General features: G+C 35.1%; 1 protein-coding gene across 4 annotated transcripts in view; it reads right to left on the bottom strand.

The window, feature by feature from the left end:
• Nucleotides 1–7,411: 7,411 nt before the first annotated feature.
• LOC148945662 (importin-4-like) overlaps nucleotides 7,412–21,240 on the bottom strand; it is a 112,306-nt gene continuing 98,477 nt past the window's right edge. For all 4 annotated transcript variants that reach the window (XM_089098305.1, XM_089098304.1, XM_089098306.1 and 1 more), the window contains exons 15-16: nucleotides 13,279–13,760; nucleotides 7,412–7,604 (exon numbers count right to left, since the gene is read on the bottom strand). In XM_089098305.1, coding sequence (XP_088954431.1) covers nucleotides 7,477–7,604; nucleotides 13,279–13,760 — 610 coding nt within the window. In that variant the 3' untranslated portion in view covers nucleotides 7,412–7,476. The remainder of the gene's footprint in view (nucleotides 7,605–13,278; nucleotides 13,761–21,240) is intronic.

Below are 21,240 nucleotides of genomic sequence, written 5' to 3'. Positions count from 1 at the left end.
AAACCTAGTTTTAGAGACAAGTTATTTTTAATTTGATTTATCGGCCATGATTGTATGTCGTGTATTCAGCTTAGGGTCAATTGCCTTCCAATCCAGAGAAGGCAGAAGGTGTTCGACAAAAAGATAGTTGATCCTGATGGGCGGTATGTGTGTCCCTTTTGTAAAGATGAGAATGAAGAGTTGGACCCTTTTCTCCGAAAGTTCCCGGTGCTCTTTGATTTAAAGGAAAAACATTTACATGGGATTGATTTGTTGCTTCCTGTTATTCTACAAAGCAGTAACCTAACCACAATGTTTCGAGTTGGTGTGAACATAGATAAATGCTTAGAAAGAAGAAAAAGTTTATAAAAGAAATTTATTTTGTCTCAAGATTAAGTATTTTTTTTTTTGCTTTGTATTCTATTTCTTTGTAATTTGTTCTATTGGTGATTTCCTTGTCTTTATAAACTTTTATGGGTATATGTTCCTTGGGCTTTTGAAATAAACTGATCTATCTATTTGTCCATCTATTCAACGATGAAGTTTAGTTCACTAATTGCGAGAATGTTAATTTATCTTTGCATGTAAACAGTAAAGAAATACCCAGACATACAATCATTTGCTCTATTAATCTCATCAACCTCAAAATGAGTTAAAATTTCAAAAGAGCGAAGATTGGCTACACCTCTGGCCATCAAAATTCATTCACCTAATAGCTTTTTATGACAGTTGCCTCATCATTTCGACCACAAACGCAAATAAATGTTTGGAATATTCAACTTAAAGTAACATTGTCAGTTTAATTCTACTACACCATAAGAAACTTACTTACCTAACTTTACTAGTTTTGTTTGCCAGGTAAACAGACTTTTAAGAGATTTCAGTTCAATTTAATTCAAACATTATACTGACCTCCGAAACTAAAGAGTATGAAAAGAAAAAGATTATTATTATTACAGAAAGTTATTATTAATTGTTATAGAAAAACTTATTTTTTCCTGAGAGCTATTTCCTTAGTTCTAGAGGTTAGATAATCTCGGCTAGTCCAGAATGTGTTACATAGCATATGACCATGGCGATGAAGTTTTTCCGCCCATGTGGCGCTTTTGTCTAAATGTCTGTTTTCAAGGTTACTTCTCCCTCCTATGTCAAATTTTGGGTATCTCAAAATTTGCAGCTTTTTATTTAGGTTTTGGGATAGAATTCCAGGTAAGTGAAACACAAGAAAGAATCACTTTACTGAAGAAACACACAAAGTGAATGTATCGAGAGAACAACCGCCTCTCTTTCAGCGCGAACAAAATAATATAAACAAGTAAAATACCGAAGAAAAAGCCAAAAAACAAACGTGGTCGTTAGGTATTTGATTTTAATTCTTATAATTTTGTATTTTATTGAATTTTATTTATATTTTAATTTTTTGGCTTGTTTTTTCATTGGTTTTGTTGACTTTACGCGTTCATTTCTTGTTTTTGTCTTCGGAATTTTCCTTGTCTATATTTTGTTCGCGCTGAAGAAGAAAGGCGGTTTTTCTCTCGAAATATTTGCTTTGTGTGTTTCTTCAGTATTTTCGTTTAGCCTTTAGAAAACCCATTTTGACCTGTTTCTCTCTGTGCACTCGGATATAATCAGCTTAGCCTGAGTAAGATAAACTACAATGGAGGTAGATTTTAATTTAATATTTATAGTTGATTAGGTTAGGTATTTAATATAATGCGTTCTGGGCGGCCTGCTTTCCTTAATTCTCCGTTGTAGTTTCCATAATTTTGTTACTAAAGTATCACATTTTAATCAAATTTAGGCATATTTCATTGTGATTAACCTAACTTCAGTCTTTGAGTGTAGTCGGTATAACACGTAAGTACCCCAAGGTGATATGTGAAGCTATAGAAGGTGCTGCACTGTGGGCCCTCACGCCCTATTTAGTGAAGTTTATAACGTAGATAGAGAATCTGCAGAAGGATTGGGCGGTCCATATCACATCCTAATAGGTAAAAAAAATTCATTAATTATGCAGTGACTATTTGTTCATAATTAATTCATTAATTATGCAGTGACTATAAAATAAAAAAATCATTAATTATGCAGTGCCTATTTAAGGACAATTTCTACAGCTAAACACATTGCCTTTGAAAAGAATGGTGTCCCAGCGGAAATGGAGCTTGGCACCGTGTCACGATCCCAACACAGTTTTACAATTATTTTTTTTTCCACCCAGATGGATGGAAATCCTGGACAAAATCTATTGCAAGATGTCGTCACCAAAACGAATAATCCTTGGATTATAGTAATTTTGTTTTATTCATTCTTATGAAACTAATTTTTTTGACCAGGGATAATAGTTCTTTCCAGATTTTTTTTTTTTTTTTTTTTTTTTTTTCTGAGACAAGAAACGCAACTGAAAATATGATCGTTTCGCAATATAAAAACATTCAGGTGCTGAATAATTTCTTAGACCACACTGCTTTTCCATTAAAAACAAAAAAAAATTTTTTAAACACGAAAAACGGGTTTTAATTTTCTAACAAGCAGTGAACTACTTTTTTTTTTTTTTTTTTTTTTTTTTTTTTTTTTTTTTTTTTTTTAATGGAAAAGCAGTGTGGTATAAGAAATTATTTACGTCTAGCCTACGGGTGGCAAAAGACCAATTCAATTTTATTATTTTTGAATTTAGCAAAAAAAAATGCCAATATAATTACACAACAAAAGTTTTTAGAAAAGTGCAAAGTAAATAAACTAATTCCAAAATCGTTTCGTTATAATTATCATTTAAATACATATATTGAAGAAAAGCACACGAGAAAGGTAAATTTACTAAACTTAAACCATGTGCTGAAAGATAAACGTAAAAGTAGTTCACTGCTTGTTAGAAAATTAAAACCCGTTTTTCGTGTTTAAAAAAATTTTTTTTGTTTTTAATGGAAAAGCAGTGTGGTCTAAGAAATTATTTACGTCTAGCCTACGGGTGGCAAAAGACAAATTCAATTTTATTATTTTTGAATTTAGCAAAAAAGCATGCCAATATAATTACACAACAAAAGTTTTTAGAAAAGTGCAAAGTAAATAAACTATTTCCAAAATCGTTTCGTTTTAATTATCATTTAAATACATATAATGAAGAAAAGCACACGAGAAAGGTAAATTTATTAAACTTAAACCATGTGCTGAAAGATAAACGTAAAAGTAGTTCACTGCTTGTTAGAAAATTAAAACCCGTTTTTCGTGTTTAAAAAAATTTTTTTTGTTTTTAATGGAAAAGCAGTGTGGTCTAAGAAATTATTTACGTCTAGCCTACGGGTGGCAAAAGACCAATTCAATTTTATTATTTTTGAATTTAGCAAAAAAACATGCCAATATAATTACACAACAAAAGTTTTTAGAAAAGTGCAAAGTAAATAAACTAATTCCAAAATCGTTTCGTTTTAATTATCATTTAAATACATATAATGGAGAAAAGCACACGAGAAAGGTAAATTTACTAAACTTAAACCATGTGCTGAAAGATAAACGTAAAAGTAGTTCACTGCTTGTTAGAAAATTAAAACCCGTTTTTCGTGTTTAAAAAAATTTTTTTTGTTTTTAATGGAAAAGCAGTGTGGTCTAAGAAATTATTTACATCTAGCCTACGGGTGGCAAAAGACCAATTCAATTTTATTATTTTTGAATTTAGCAAAAAAACATGCCAATATAATTACACAACAAAAGTTTTTAGAAAAGTGCAAAGTAAATATACTAATTCCAAAATCGTTTTGTTTTAATTATCATTTAAATACATATAATGAAGAAAAGCACACGAGAAATGTAAATTTACTAAACTTAAACCATGTGATGAAAGATAAACGTAAAAGTAGTTCACTGCTTGTTAGAAAATTAAAACCCGTTTTTCGTGTTTAAAAAATTTTTTTTTGTTTTTAATGGAAAAGCAATGTGTCTAAGAAATTATTTACGTCTAGCCTACGGGTGGCAAAAGAACAATTCAATTTTATTATTTTGAATTTAGCAAAAAAACATGCCAATATAATTACACAACAAAAGTTTTTAGAAAAGTGCAAAGTAAATAAACTAATTCCAAAATCGTTTCGTTTTAATTATCATTTAAATAAAGATAATTAATAAAAGAACACGAGAAAGGTAAATTTACTAAACTTAAACCATGTGCTGAAAGATAAACGTAAAAGTAGTTCACTGCTTGTTAGAAAATTAAAACCCGTATTTCTTGTTTAAAAATTTTTTTTTTGTTTTTAATGGAAAAGCAGTGTGGTCTAAGAAATTATTTACGTCTAGCCTACGGGTGGCAAAAGACCAATTCAATTTTATTATTTTTGAATTTAGCAAAAAACATGCCAATATAATTACACAACAAAATTTTTTAGAAAAGTGCAAAGTAAATATACTAATTCCAAAATTGTTTCGTTTTAATTATCATTTAAATACATATAATGAAGAAAAGCACACGAGAACGGTAAATTTATGAAACTTAAACCATGTGCTGAAAGATAAACGTAAAAGTAGTTCACTGCTTGTTAGAAAATTAAAACCCGTTTTTCGTGTTTAAAAAATTTTTTTTTGTTTTTAATGGAAAAGCAGTGTGGTCTAAGAAATTATTTACGTCTAGCCTCCGGGTGGCAAAAGACCAATTCAATTTTATTATTTTTGAATTTAGCAAAAAAACATGCCAATATAATTACACAACAAAAGTTTTTAGAAAAGTGCAAAGTAAATAAACTAATTCCAAAATCGTTTCGTTTTAATTATCATTTAAATACATATAATGAAGAAAAGCACACGAGAAAGGTAAATTTACTAAACTTAAACCATGTGCTGAAAGATAAACGTAAAAAGTAGTTCACTGCTTGTTAGAAAATTAAAACCCGTTTTTCGTGTTTAAAAAAATTTTTTTTGTATTCAGGTGCTGCACCTCGTTGGAAGTGCTTATAGCACATACGACTCTAACAAGAAGAGATCAAGATGGGCAGGGAGATGAAGGGTAGGGAGGGGTAGCAAGAATTAGAGTTTTTACGACAAATACGTGCCAAAAAAAACATTTGAAACACGGACAATTTTTAGTAAAAATCAAACTAATCAGGGTAATAGAAGTTTAACACATTGAGTATTAGATTTATTGTAACATAATTTTTTTTTCATATCGGAACCAGTGGCGCAAATCAGGGGGGGGTAGCATTTGCCCCCCTACATTTAGAAAAATACTTTAGTATTTTCACAGAAAAAAAAACAAACAATTTCTGGTAATTTCTGGATTTCCCACGGGGGGAAAACTCCCAAGGGGGGAAAAATCCCCCGGTTTTGTAAATTAGCACCACTGGTCGGAACTAGGCTCTTCAGGCATGGCACAAGAGAGCCCAAACAAGATATTAACATTTTCCACGCAAGAAAGCCAAAGGGTGTATACAATAAAAGATTTGTAAAAACTATTAATGGAATTAATGTATCTCTTATAATCTTTCTTATTTCTAAATAAATTTATTATTACTAAATTACAGTTAAAAATTATACGCAGCTAAGTTTCGGAAGATGCAGGTAAAATTAGAATAGAAATTTATAAAATTAGAATAGAAAATATTTTATGGACAAAGATATATTGCGACAAGTTAATTTTTTAATTTAAATTAATAAAAAAAAAAAAAAAAATCCGAAAAATTATTTTTTCAAAGAAAAGTAAAGGCCATTTTAAACTTAAGCTCAGCAGATACAAATATCTGTTAAAATTCAAACTCAAAACGAACAAAGATTAAATAAACAATCATAGGAAAAACATACAACAAGTAATAATATAAATGAATAAATAGATCTTAAAATAAATAGATCCCGTTTTGAGTTTCATTTATTCTTTAATAGTGATTTGTGGTAGTTTTGAGTTTGAATTTTAACAGGTATTTGTATCTGCTGAGCTTAAGTTTAAAATGGCCTTTACTTTTCTTTGAAAAACTAATTTTTCGGAAAGTTTTTTTTTAATTAGTTTCTGTTGGTTTTTTATTGCAAAAAGTTTCAAGTTTTTAAAAATTCCTTTTTTCAAAATCAAACTTAAAAAAAAAATCAAATCTTTATCAAAGTATCAAAACTGGTATCAAAGTAACAATATAAAAATAAAAAGTTTACCCCTTTGAAATGAGCCCCCTTTGAAATTTATACGACGACCCCTTCTATATGAAGTGCATCTGAGAAAAATAAATGGAGCGTGGGGGGGGGGGAGTCTAGCTGCCCTCCGATCCCTTTTACTCTTAAAAAGTGAATTACAACTTTCAATTTCCAATCAAATGAGCCCTCTATGAAGTTTATACGTGCATCCCTTCCATAACAATCATATATGCCCCCAGGCCATAACTTAGAGCACCTACACTCGGGCCCTGAGGGGCTGTGTCGACACCATAATTTTGTTATCTGAACTTTGAACTATTTTTAACAAAATATCTATCTCAAAATTTTTATCTGATGCATTTAGGGCGTTGCGGGGGGGGGGGATAGTTGCCCCAATATCTTTTGATTCTTAAAAAGTGAATGAGATCTCTTACCTTCAAATCAAATGAACCCTCTCCGAAGTTTATACAAGCATCCCTTCCATAAAAACGACATATGCCCCTACAGCATTACTTACAACGTCTGCCTCCGGGCCATGGGGGGTGCTTCGACACAGAAGTTTTTCTTATCTGACCTTTGAATTATTTTTAATGAAATGGCTATTTTAAACATTTTATCGGATAGGCTTGGGGGAAAAAGGGTGTGTGGGGAAAGACAGCGGGGCTAGTTGCCCTCGGATCTCTTTTGACTATCAAAACCTGAGTTCGAACTTTCGATTTCCAATCAAATGAGCCCTCTCTGAAGTTTATACGCGCATCCCTTTTCATAAGAACCATTTATGCCCCAGGGCATAACTTACAACGCCTGTCCCTGGGCCCGGGGGGGTTGTGTCGACACCTGAGCTTTTGTTATCTGAATTTTGAAGAATTTTTAACTTAATGGCTATCTCAAAATTTTTATCGGATGCATTCGGGAAAAAAGGGGCGGGGGGACAGAGGGAGGGGAGAGAGAGCTAAAGAGAGGGAGGGGAAAGATAGCTAAAGAGAGGGAGAAGCAGCAAGAGAGGGAGCGGAGGGCAAGAGGGAAGGATAATAGAGGGAGGGAAACGGGAGGAAGAGAGCGAGATACCACATACAATAACCAGAGCTTCAGGGCAGCGCAAATAAGACAAAACATAAATGCTAGGATATTTTAGCCTTTATCCCAAACTGGCAGGTACCAGAAAAACACAAAAAAAAAATAGATGTAGAGTAAATGAAGAAAAACACGGCAAACGAGATAAGGCATACAAAAAATAATGAATTCGTTGTTCAAAGGCGCAAGACGAAGAGAAAAGAGGAGAATACAGATCAACGCATTATGAATAAACAAATTCCGTAATGAATTAAGACTTGTATCAGGGAACAAATATTTAATATTCCAGAACAAATAGCTCGTCATTACATAAAAATGATTCCATAATTACTGGTTAATCACTTGATGTATCTTCTGTAATGCGTCTTGCGGCACAGTTGCCATATATCCTCCAAATTCAGCGGGGAAGTCTTTCTCAATTGAATGCAAAAATTGTCTAATCACATCCTTTGGCTCTGAATTAGAAAAAGAAGAAAAGAATCAGCACCGTTACTTTCTAGGTTATAAGGACACTACATAACACTAGAACCTTCACTAGAAGTAAAAAAAACTAGATGCACCCTTGGGTATAAACCCTGGTAGATATAATCTAATATAATAAAGTTATGTATAAATTAGCATCTCTGTCGATACGACAAGAAATTTTTCTATTTCATTTTATGCTCTGTCAACAATACGGCGGGTGTTTTATTTAGAAAATATTGACATCATGTCGACTTTCTGTCGCTATTTTGACGACAGAAATATAAGGTTTGTTGTTTTACATATCAACAGAGAAATTATAAATTCAAGCACCAAATTCAAAATGGAAGGTGACCCGATGGCATTTATTCAAAAACAATGAGTGTTTGGGTTATTTGGCAAAAAGGAATTTTCGGCCCCCCATCTGGGACCAGGTAAAAACGGGTCGTCTTCGAATTGGATAGGAATAGGTCAAAAGGAAGAATTTGCAGGAAATAAGAACTTCATGGGATGAGTTAAAGAGTGAAGTTTTGAATAGACTGGACAGAGGAGGAGCGTGCGCAGCTGTTTTGGCTTCAGGCGGCTTTGTGATGCAGTGAGTTGTTTTGGGGTCAGAAACACCCTGCGTCGAACGTACCAGACAGATCTCCGTAACCTGTACACATCAATCCAACCTCAGTGGGAGGACATATTGGCAGCAGCAAACCTGCGGGACGATTGGCGGCTCCTTCTTGATGCCCTGGGTGCCTCTGGAGGCACAGGCGGATCTAAGGTCTAAGGAGTTGTTTTTAGTAGTAATAGGAGTAAAAGCAAGAAAACATGTGACGTGTATGAGAAAAAAAAACATACACGAGAAAAAAGGCATAAATTTTGGTTTATAAAGTAAGAAGACAGAACCAAACTAAATTTTTTTAATTATGTCGTAATTAAATCGTAATTACAATACTGTAATTAGAATTTTAATACAAATCGCAAGAACACATTGCATTATTAAAATAATAATAAAAAAAAAAATTCCGAAGTGTGTTTTCTGGCTAGTCTACAGTGAATTTTTTAAGGATTGAAATAAATACCCCTTAAACTTTTTTTTCAGACTAATGAAAAAAAAAATAACCAAGCCTAGGCATGCATATAGGGATTTCCCCACATTTTTAGATAATTCCCCTGTTTTGTTATAAAGCCAACACAGCAAGCAATTTGTCACGACATAGTAACAAAAACGGATAGAATTCAGTGCAATTCGTAAAATTATCGTTTTTGCATAAAAAAAACTATTTGAACTCAGAAAAACTGGCCGTGACAAATTTACTTTTATTCGTAAGCCAAAAAGCGACATCTTAATTGACGCAATGACGCTCCTGTTTGCATCATGCTCATAAACTAATTAATTTATTTCCATATTTTAAATTCCATAACAAAGAATTATCACAAAATGCTTATCACGATGCTTAGAAATCAACGCCAATATAACTATGATTTATTCAGCTTCTTAGAATAAAAGTTAAAGCTTAAATAAACAAGTCGATTTTATTAGAAAACCGGCGCCAATGTGGAAATTTTCTGAACTTTTTTCCGAAAATTTTGTATATACGTCCATTTCAGCGATGCAAATTGCATGGAAACAATTAGAAAATAAAGGGTATCCTATAGCATTCGTCGAACCTCAAAGGGAACTTAAGAGATAGAAAAAAGGTAGAGAACGGAATCACGATCAGTCACAAGGTGATTCCCTATATCTCTTAGAAAACGTGCCTATTTTCTAAGGTCACAAGGAAAGAAAACCTAGGATATGGATGTTCACCTCAACCCGACCTAAAGTATGCAAATTTCAGGAAAGAATAGATTTAATCATACGCTAGAGAGATTTCCACAAATATCATTAATAATCTAATAATTTTTTACTTATTAAAAATAAAAAATTTGAAAATTTTTAAATGTATCTAATGCAATCTTATTATAATTAATTAAAAATGAAGCTAATAATGAACTTATAATGTAGTTAACCATAGACAAAACTGATATCGACTTGAACTCAAAACAAACATCAATTACTTGATATATGGAAATTGTTGTTATCTGTGGGAAAAAATTGTGGATTCAAATAGATTTGGTTTAACTGTAGTTCGACGACGGTATATAAATGTAAAGTATGGAATTCAATTATAGAAAGAGGAGTAAGAGTTTATGCTCTGAAGAATTGACTAGTGAGTCTTCTTCCCCCGGACACAGTTGCAATGCGTGTTTATTTCATAGAAGGTGGGGAGACTAGCCCTAATAAAGAAAAAGACATCTTCAGTGCATCACTGGAAACAGTGTTACTCCGCCGAGAGTCATAGTTCCTCCTGCTGTTAAACTGCGCTGTAAACTCAAACAGTATGAAGAATACCGGTTGCCCCGTTCGCCTGCGAGTCCAAAGGATTTGTCGGTCATGTGTCAATCCTAAAACTCGGTTGTCGCCTGAGACTTTGGTTCTCACGTTTTTATTCACTTTCCCAAAATTGATTATTCACTCCCCCCCCCCACCGAAATGTCTGTCCAACTCGTAAAAACGTACTGAAAATGCAGATAAAAAAACTTGGTGCGTTGTTTAAGATATTTTTCGTAAGCCCCCCCCCCCCGAACAAAAATCCTGGATACGGTCTTGGTCAATATACTAAAAGCAATCAAATTACTATCATTTATATGAATACAATAAATTTCCACTGTTAATTCTTTTTTTCTTTTAAATCAATTCCTTTCAAATAAATAGAAAACTGATTAAGGAGTCATTTATTAATTTCAAGTTGAAAACTAAACATGTTGCTTCAAATTGCCAATTAATGGTTTACCAATTTAACTTTGGCAAAATGAATGAATTGATATCAAAAGTTAATCAGTGACCAAAAATGTATCCTTTTACACATAAATGAGCCGCTTGTGTGACCCTGACCTGTGACCTGACCCTGCCTATAAAGCTGAACCTTGGAAATTTTCTAGTGAGAATTCTTAAGATATAACTTAAAAAAATGTTATCTATTTAAGGGGTAAAAAAAAAACTTCACTACTTGAAATTTCCCATCACATAGGGATGAAAAATATCTCATTCCCGAACGCAACACAAGCAAGCAGGATTTAGACCAGGCATGGGCTACTGTGATCAGAGCTCAAGCTTACGACAGGTCCTAGAACATCGCTTTAAACATCAACAGCAGACAATCCATATCTTCATCGACTTCATCACGGCCTTTGACTTGGTCTATCGGGACGTCATATGGGTCGCAATGAGAGAGGACGGAGTCCCTGAGAAGATCATCAGACTATTGAAGGCATACTACGATGGAACCAAGGGCCAATTTAGAGCTGATAGTTAGCTTTCGGATTTGGTCCTGATTGAGGAGGGTATACGTCAAGGATGCGTTCTGTCACCGACCTTATTCAACTTCGTCATTCATTGGATTCTCGTGGCCCTCGACAAGTATAAAGGTGTGGAAGTGAGCCCGTCCTTCTCTGTCACGGATCTTGATTACGCTGATGATGTGGATATACTTGCTGAGTCTGTTGCAGATGCCCAGGCCATGACTAATGAAGTAGCAAAAGCATGGCGCGTCTTTCTGCAGCTAAGAAACTCGCTTTCGAAGCAGAGCGAAATCTCTCCACGCACAGAGCTCCGAGTTTACGGAGCCATGGCACTGTCTGTTCTTCTCTATGGGTGTGAAACTTGGTCACTGAAAGCATCAGAAGCGTCAAACTTGGACGTATTCCATCACAAATGCTTGCGATATATACTAGGCATTCGCATCTCAGACAGAGTCTCGAACGAAGAGATCAGGAGAAGAGGTGGGGATTGCCCACTTGTCTCTGATGTTGTCACAATGAGGCGTCTGAGGTGGTTTGGCCACACCATGCGGAGATCAGAAGAACATATTACCAAAAAAATGCCTCAAATGCCATCCATTACAGAATGGAAGAAGAAAGCAGGAGGACAGAAGAAAACATGGCTTGCGGCAGTCAAGGCTGACCTGGAGCCTATTGGGGGTTTCCAACAATTTGGGTGACTGTGGGATCGTCACTGGCTTGCCATCCTCGAGCAAAATCTCTGGAAAGAAACATGTCGTCGTCGGCTGGGCGCCACGATGAGCCTGGATGCGGTTTGAACGTGCAACAAGTGCAAGTAGTAAGTACAATGAGTCAAATACCAGTTAAGCCCCATTGAGATATCCAAAATTCAACTGAAAATAACGATAATAGTGCTAAAATAGTACTTTCGTGCTAGTTTAGCACTACTTTAGCAGTCCTGAACACATGCTACAGTGCTACACATAATGAAATAGGGCTAAAATAGCACATTCGTGGTATAGGTGGCAATACTGCACCCAGCTATCCTAACATCAGATCACGATAGCATGAACTAAAGCCTCAGGGTGTAAGTGTGCTTTTTGCTTTGTGCTTTTTGTGCTTTGTTCAAAATTCATTTGGGTTTCCTCAATAAAAAGGAAAAAAATATACTTAACTAAACTGTTACAAAATGCATGTTAGAACCCACAAATATAAAAAAAACTCTTCATAAAAAAAAAACTCATAAGCCACACGCTTCCTTAATATATAATTCGTTTTAACCTTAACAATAGGATTCATACCCAGAGGCACAACCAGCTCACTTATCTGAATTAAAAAAAAGAACGCATTCAATTTAAATTATCCTGAAGTTTTTGACCTTCAATAATTATTTCTTTGGATTATTTTTGAAAGACCCAAGGAAGCTCCTACATTTCAGCACCAAGCGTACTACCCTCCTTCACCTTCCTCTCCATGCTTGAATCCGGTCCTGATCCCCCGAATATTACTAGAACGCTATCTTTAGCTTCCTAATAGGTTTGGCTTATATCCAACAACCTCTTCTGCAACATGCCGTCTGGCTAAAAACTTTTCTGGTACCTCAACGGCACAACTATTACCTCTAACATATCATCCAGTTTGGTTGAAGTGAAAACAAAATCTATTATATTTGCAGATTGTAAAGATTCTGGTAAAACCCTGTCTTCATGAACTCTTCAAAGCTTTTCAAGTAGGAAAGAGTTAGAGGTGGAAACATGCTCCACACTCAAACCCAAACTACATCTGGGGAGAATCAAAACGCATTGAAGAAGTCTACTAAGCGCATTTCAAGACGTGTATTAATTTCTAACATATTATTTCACTATAGACCGTAGAAGCACATATTTAAAGACCGCACGGATAACTTGGCGTTTCTGAGGATAATAACAAACAAACAAACGAAATATAAAATAAATGCAAAAGAATGTGCATTGTCAGTTTAATATATATACTGATATTTAGTAATCAAAATGTTAATATTATTTGATCTATTAAAGTTAAAAAAGTTAAAATATTTATATTTTTCAGTAAAGTACAAATTATGTTCTGGCCTTGGGAAGACATAGGGGTTTTGAGCCCAACTTATGTTAATTTCTGCTCTTTTTGAGTTTGACTCGGTTATTTATTGTAATTTCTGTTCGTTTTGGGTATCATTTATTTATCGATGCTGATTTGTGGTAGTTTCTCGCTTGGTAGAAACTTTGCTTTTATTTTTGCTCATTTTGGGTTTAATGGAGTTCTTTACTTTTCTTTGAAAAACTTAATTTGTGGACAACGTTTTTTTTAATTAATTTAGTCGAAAGCAATTCTTACCTTTATCTAATTTCTGATTCAATAGGGTTTTCACAGCAATATCCAATATCTGGTTCAAATTATCTCTTAACAAAGGATGTCCATGATTATACAGAAATTGAAAACATCTAAACACTGACATATTTTCAACAGTATCCTTTCGAAGTGGCAAATTCTTTAATAAAACCGGGAATACTTGGTCCATCGGAACGCTCCCTAAATTCGCTTCAATCATACGGGAAATCACACCACAAATATTATCAATGGTATTTGGATTTGTCTCTTTTTGGACGACTTCACCAAGGAGACCCAGGACATTTGGATATTGAGAGGCCAACTGATCTTTGGAGTGATAAATAAGTTCGCCGAGTCCAAACGCCGCATTGTTTCTGATATCACCTTCTTCGTCCCTAAGTCCTCCCACGAAAGTGGCAAATAAAGTATCGAGGTATATTGAGAGGACGCATGGAATAGCATGAATGGTTTCTGCTAGTGCCCCAATACTGAAAAAAACAACAACATTCTATTCATAACAGAGGGAGAACTTACCAAGAGGGAAAACTTACCAAATTACCAGTGTAATTTTGTGGACCCCCCCCCCCCCAGATGGAAGAGTCATTTGTGCTTGTTAAATATATGGGGAAAAAAAAGAGTAAATAGGCCAAAGTAATTACAAAATGCTGTTGGAAAGCATCTCCAATGATTTTTCGATTTTTGTTCCCATGTCAGTTTGAGGAGCTACCACAGGGAACAAGGCCGCATCCAGGGAGGGTACCTGGTTTAACCCCCCTCCCTTGAAATTTTTGTCTGACCCGTCAAAAAGTATAAAAATGTGTTTTAACGAAGTTTTGATGCGTTTTCAAGCTTCTTTTTGAAAAGCTTTTACAAAATAAAGCATCAAAAATTTGTTTTGATGCAATTTCGTTATGGTTTTACTAGACGGGTTAAGGGGCACGGGCACAAAACCATTGTACCTTTTGTTATGTGCCTTTCATTCACAATAAAAGCAGTTTATGTACAGACGGCCTTCTAGTTGAATTAAAATCAAGTTGCCATCAATCCATGGCTAACTGGAGGAAACGCCAAGACATATAGTCTGAGTGAGAGGCACAGGTGGCATAAGCCTTTTTAAGGAATGTATAAAATGATGTCATTTTCACTTGTTGATAGGTAGTCTTTCATCTATTCATCAATCTTGAGGCAGAACTAAGGTAGATGGTCATACAACTTTAGGGATGGTCGAGATTTCTGAGTATTCATGAAGATAATGTGTATATAAGATATTATTATTCTTGATCCTTGCAATACTTAAGCTATGTTTATATTCTTAACTGCATAGATGTGAAAATGTGTGTGTGTAGGGAGGAGGGCTATGGGAGGTAGTTTCTCTGGAGCCACGAAGGGCCCCCCCCCCTCTCCACTGAAAAAAGCGAAAAATTTGAACAGCGAATTCATTTTAAATTTAATGAATGTTATTATCAAGGCCTTTATATCCACAAAAAAAATTATAAGGTGGAAAATAAAATATAAGAAATAAGAAATTAATTATTAGATTTCAATTGTTTAACACTTATCGTCTTTTTGCTTTGTTCTAGCGAAAGTCCACTAGTTCAGGATGAAGTAAACGTCTGAACAGACATGCGTCAATTTAAACGTAATTCATCATTCAAATACCCAATTTTTTATTTCAGTGTCTAGCAATAATGACACAGGACATAGCACGAAGTGAATTATTTGACTCATTGGCCAGGAACATAGACTATACATATTTTTCTTCTTTTTTTGGGGGGGAGGAGGGGGAAATAAAAGAACAACTTTAATTTGTGAACAAAAGTTTTGACCAAATTTTGATCAAAATAATAGCATTCCCTTTAATTTTTCTTAGGTAGTCCCTTCGGGGTGGCCGGCGTTTAACCCCCCCCCCCCCCCGGTAATTACCCCCACGGAAAATACCCCCGCTGAAAATATACCCCACGGAAAGTACCCCCCCCCGTGGAAAATAAGGCTTTCCAAATTTGAGAATTTTAATTGAGTTTTTTTCCGTAGGGGGAAGAAATTTTGGTACTTGTGTATTATGCACCAGTCACTCAAGTTTACGCTGTGTAAAATCGAGAACAAACCGGTTTCTTCGTTAGTTTTTATTTTCAGCTTAGCGCGAGACAAGACAAGGACAAGTGACAGATTTAATTGGAAATATATAATTTGGGCTATATATTTGCACATAAGGGGGGGGGGAGGTGGTAAAGTATTTGGACAGTTTGAAGTCAGAAAACAATTCCTTCTAGGTATATGGCCACTAAAAAATTAGAGAAGAATAGCGAGGTATCTGGAAATTTTGTTAACTAACTAACTAACTAACTAAAAATTATTTCTTTCTAAGAAGAAATTTATTTCTAAGAAGAAACTAACGAAAAAACTGGTGTGTTCTCGAATTTTACCCAGCGTAAACTTGAGTGAGTGGCGAATAATACACAAGTATCAAAATTCCTTCCCCCTACGGAAAAAAAAAAAAAAAAAAAACTCAAATAAAATTCTCAAATTTGGAAAGCCTTATTTTCCACGGTGGTGGGGGGGTTATTTTCTAAGTTTTTTTCCGATGGGTGGGGGGTAATCGACGGGGGTAAACGCCTAGAACTCGAAATTTCACCGAGCTCAATAAATTAAATCCCTCAGCTTCACTAAAAGGTCATTAGCTTTGGGAGGATAAATTATCATATTGCCCTGTTAAATACTTAAGGCCCGCATCTTGTACATTAAGACACACTGAACTATTAAACTACACAAAGAGACAGATAAGAGTGTATGTACGATATTTCCAACGTGGCAGCCGATTCGATTATGTTTATATTTGGCCACTTCTTAGCCTCGCATAACCAGTGTTCGGGAAACAAATTTGTTTTGAAAAGAGAGGCATTTTGTTTATGTTTGACAGCCCACTAGTTCGATCAGTGAGAAGTTTGAGGAACGCGGTTTGACCGTACTCATAATAGTATTAACAAAATCAAACTGTCAGAAAAATTAATGGGATTATACAATTGACTGTGGTTAGTTGTGCTTGTCACCAAAATAAAACTATTAGAAGAAAAAACTTTTAGACTATCCGTTAAAATTATTTGTTTTATTCTAATTTTCTTCGTGTTCTAATACAGTATTTAAACTTTGTATGATATTTTTCAATTTATACATTCTATAGCAACTGTAATTGTAATTTAATATTTTAATTAACAGTAATGGTAATTTTAGATTTTAATTAACAGTAATTGTAATCTTAGATGGAAGGGTGTTTTTGAAAATGATATAAAAAGAATATTTGGACTAATAGATCTCAATCTGCTGGTAAGCCATGAAAATATAGGGGGAGGGGCCATTTCGTTATTTCATACCAGTCTACTTCATACCAGTATACTTTCATACCAGGTATACTTCATACCAGTCTTGGAGAAAGGAGGACAAAATAAAAATCTATTTTACTCTTCTTCTGTTTTTGTATTTCTAGTGTATTTCTAATTTTAAAGCAAGATAGCAAGAAAAGGCATTTCAACTCTTCAGCTCCGTACTTGTTTGTACACTTATAGCCCTTTTGGAGCTGAACATGATCTAAACTCACAGCCCTTTTGAAGATTAACATAGCCCTTTTGGAGATGACAGATTACAACTAGTAACATACGACAGTAACGCAAAGAAGCCATGGAACAATATAATACACATTAATAAACACGAAGTAGCACAAGTAAGTGCAGTTTGAATGAAATTAGTAAAGTACACACAATAAATACTAGGCACAAATCCGTATCCGGACTTGTGCCTAGTATTTGTTGCGTGTGCGGGGGGGGGGAGGACCCCTGGTTCTTAGAGGAAAGCCTGGGTTAGTTTTATCGCAAATTTGATTGGCCCCAGTTACTTCAAATTGCAGATTGAAGCCATTATCTTTCAGCTATTGATTGGTTCTGTTTGCAACTGTATCTATTTTGGAGATAACTGGTAACAACTGATAATATATGACAGGAGCATAAAGAAATTAGAAACAATCACAATACATATGAATGAATTTGAATATAAAGCAGGATAGGTGCGCATTGTTGGAGTTAACTTAGTAAAGACCAGCGGCATGTACTATCCTGCACACGAGTGACCTTATTGAGACGTTTTTTTTTAAGAAGCAGAAATTGCTTAAAGAGATGAAAACAAGGTAAGTGGGTCATAAAACTTTCGATAGAAAGACTGTTTATCCTATAAAACTATAAATATTTCCCCAACTCGTAATTTGGTCTTAGAAATGCAGGTAAAACAGCCCTCACGTGAGACCGTTAGACAAAGTCCACGAGAAATAAATATCTTCTTCTTTCTTTGGGGCTTCTTTTGATACACGAACGAGAGAATGCAACAACTATTTAATTCATTGTCCTTTACTCTTTTTTCTTATACATTATTTTGCTTTCTTTATTTTGTACGAGGGGAGGCTAATTAAATTATTATATTTACGTACACACATAGTGAGTTACATTGCCTATTCTGAAGTTGCTCGGGTCGGGAGCTAAACCAAATTCTCGAAAATTAGATTTCTTGCAAGAAAAAAAAACACAAATCTGATTTTCATGTAAGAAAAAAAAAACACGTTGAAAGCCCATTTCGCCCCAACATACAGCATAAATGAACAGGTTTTTTTAAAAGAAATATTTAGAGGGTGAACAGTGGCAGACACATTTCCTTCGGACTTAGAAAAAGAACAAAAAGATTTGCCTTCAGAGTCAAATAAAGATGAAAATAAAAACAACGCTTATATACATACTAAAACATGAAGGTCAAGAAACACATTTCCATCTGTACAGGGTAGAAAGAACTCTACTCTGTCCTTAAATAACTCTACCCTAAAGGGCGTAGGCTACAAATGAAAAACTATTGGCTGTTAAAATTTGGACAATATAGAGAGTTTACGTGAATAATTAGTTTTTGGCATAAGGCTGGGAGTTCTTTCACTTTTAGGATTCCTGTAAGTGCTGCAGGAAGTTCTTACGAAATCTTTTCACCATATAGTAAAGTGAGACTGCCTCAGTCTTCAAAAAATGATTTTTATGCTCAAATTTTCTAACTTGCAGTGAACTTCAATAGTAACATTTTTCCATCTTTTTGTCACAATTAACAAATTGAAAGATAGCTTTCTAGTATTAACAATAAAAAACCAAGTTTCCAAATAAAAGTAGGAAGCATTGAAACTAGTTAAAAAACTGGTTTGCTAAAAGTTAGAAATTTATTTACAAAAAAAAATGTAAAAATACAGATTTTTTTTTCGTGAAAAATCACTGACATCAGCTAGTGTTAGTCTATTTCAAAATGCAAGGTCAGTTTAGAAAGCGGATATATGACACTAGTAGGCTTACCAGTTTAAAATCAACTAGTCTACTTAACTTGCCAAAATTTTCCGAAGCTTACATATGTCTATATTGTGTCCAACTGATTTTGCCTTAAAATAGTTCTTGAAAAAAAAAAAAAAAAAATGTTTAGTTATGTCACTTAAATATAAATTTCAGAATTAATCCTATAGCGTTGCAGGATCAATCATATTAAATGTTCAATGTTTTTTTGAATTTTCCTACCTTCTTAATGAAGTCACCAGACGCTAGAGTGATTGTGGCACTAGTAGTTCTCAATCCCAGTGCTGTGACATTATATTGCCGAAGATTCAACTATTACAATTTTCCATTAATAGAAAATTACTTTCTAATCTTGAAGCACCAAGAACACAAAATGAAGTAAAATTCTTTAAATTGGTTAATAGGAAACTTAAGGAATATCTTAAAAAACATTAGGAAAACCGAGAGAGCCAAGTTTGAAAACAAAGAACGTGTGTGAAAAATGCGCAGAAAATGAGCGAAAAAAATTCATCATGTAGCCCTAGAAAGTGTAAATTTCTCGAATTACTGTAGCAAAAGATAGACACTGCCATTAATTGGCAGGGTTACAAAGGAACTGGCAAAAAAAAAACACAAAAAAAAACAACAAATTGTTAAAATTTTAAGCCAAAATCAGTCAGGCAAAGAATAGGCATGTATAGTTTTTGGAAAATCCTGGCAAGTTAAATAGGCTAGTTGATTTCGATCTGGTAGGCCTATGAGTGGCGTAATTCTGCTTCCTTAATTGACCCTTACATTTTGAGGTACATGATCTAAGCTCACAGCCGTTTTGGAGACTAACATTTGCCCTTTTGGAGATGACAGATTACAACTAGTAACATATGACAGTAACGCAAAGAAGCAATGGAACGGATTATAATACGGATTAATGGACATGAACAAGCACAAGTAAGCGCAGTTCGAGCGAAATTAGTAAAGTACTCGCAACATTCAAAAAAAAATTCAAAATTCACTTTATTTTTCCCTAAATATTCTTGTTAACAACAAAAATAACAGCGGAAGTCAAACAATTTAAAAACACTTACAAAATTAAATTATTCAAACTTGATTTATTTACAATTTTTTCTGGGTCACCATTGTAGCGTTTTACAAAGTATAGACCAAATGACTTCAGGTACCGCTCGGATGAGTGGATCGGCGGTCGATCCAGCTTTGCTGCGTTTTTCGTTATTTCTCGGAGTCTCGTAGAACGCTAAGTTTTGCGCGCCTAAAAATCCGGTAGTAGACCACAGTGTGTCTCAGAGTCGAGGATTTTTCGACCAAAGTCCATGACCAGTGTGTACCTTCTGTTTTTGAGGGACTCCAACTTCAGAACTTTGAGGCTCATCTCATAGTCAACGTAACTACTCCCCAGTATTATTTTGCAGGCCCTTTTCTGCAATCCTTCGATTTTGTCGCTTTGATCTATGGTCAGTGCGCTGTGCCACACTGGGAAGGAATATTCAGTGAGCGGTCTAATGTAGCATTTGTGGCATACAACCATGATCTCAGTTTTCATCCCAAAGCGGTGAAAGTAGGCACAAAATCATAGGAGGAAGGTTGTCTTCGAGACGATTGACGATACGTGGGTATTCCATTTCAGATCAGCATCCAGGTGGACACCCAGGATCTTCACCGTTTTTACAGCCTTCGGCCCACCGCATGGCGGGTCTGGAACTGGCCGTTTAAGGAAATTAACCCCAAATAGGACTGTTTTTTCCTGGCTGAGTGTAAGTTTCACTTGGTTTGCTTCATCCTCGATTTTTCGCATTACTGTTAGGATTGGGTCTGGCTGTATGCTCTGTGAGAGAAGTTTGAGGAGGAGGGTGGAGAGATCGTCAGCGAATCTTTAGCGTTCCATAATTTCGCGCAAAAGTTTGTTTATCACAATAAGGAGGGCTAAAGGGCCTAACTTCGACCCTTGTGCTGCACCGCAGGTCAGCTCCCTGATGTTTGACGTTTCGCCATTGGGAAGTTGTACTTTCTGTTTGCGGTTCGTCAGGAAACTGCCAACCATTCGCAAGACAATTTGTCTTGCTCCAAGGTAAGTTGCCTCGTCGATAACAACTGAGTGGTCGAGTAAGTCGAACGCTTTCATGAAGTCCGCGATGATGCAGTCAATATAAGCAACGTCAATCTCCAGATACTCCAGGATGTCTCTGATGAGGCGGATCAGGTAATGCACAGTACTATGACCTGGAAGAAAGCCGTACTGCCGAGGATCAAGATTTTCACTAATATCTTCGAAAAGCCATTTGAAGACAATTCCTTCCAGGACTTTTGAGAAAATCGATGTCTTTGAAATGGGTCTTGAGTCATTTGCAGATTCGACGGATGATTTTTTCGGTATAGCAATGACCACCGCAGTTTTGAATCGTGTCGGGAAGGTTCCCTCACTCAGGCATTGGTTTACTATGACAGTAAACGGTACCGCAAGCTCGTTATTGCATGCTTTGATCAGTTTGATCGGCAGTTCTCCAGGAAATGAGGCCTTGGATGCGTCCAGTTTTAAGAAAGCGGTCTGGAAGTGATGTAAGACCAGGGTACTTTGTACAGATTGTAGCAAAGTGGTCGTTAATCGCGTTAGCGGTAA

Source organism: Artemia sp. Qi Xiang Cuo, chromosome 12 (assembly GCF_049724085.1).
Source record: "Artemia sp. Qi Xiang Cuo chromosome 12, ASM4972408v1, whole genome shotgun sequence".
NCBI lineage: Eukaryota > Metazoa > Arthropoda > Branchiopoda > Anostraca > Artemiidae > Artemia > Artemia sp. Qi Xiang Cuo.
The sequence above is the reverse complement of the archived record's forward strand: the minus strand, read 5'-3'. Positions and strand labels throughout refer to the sequence as shown.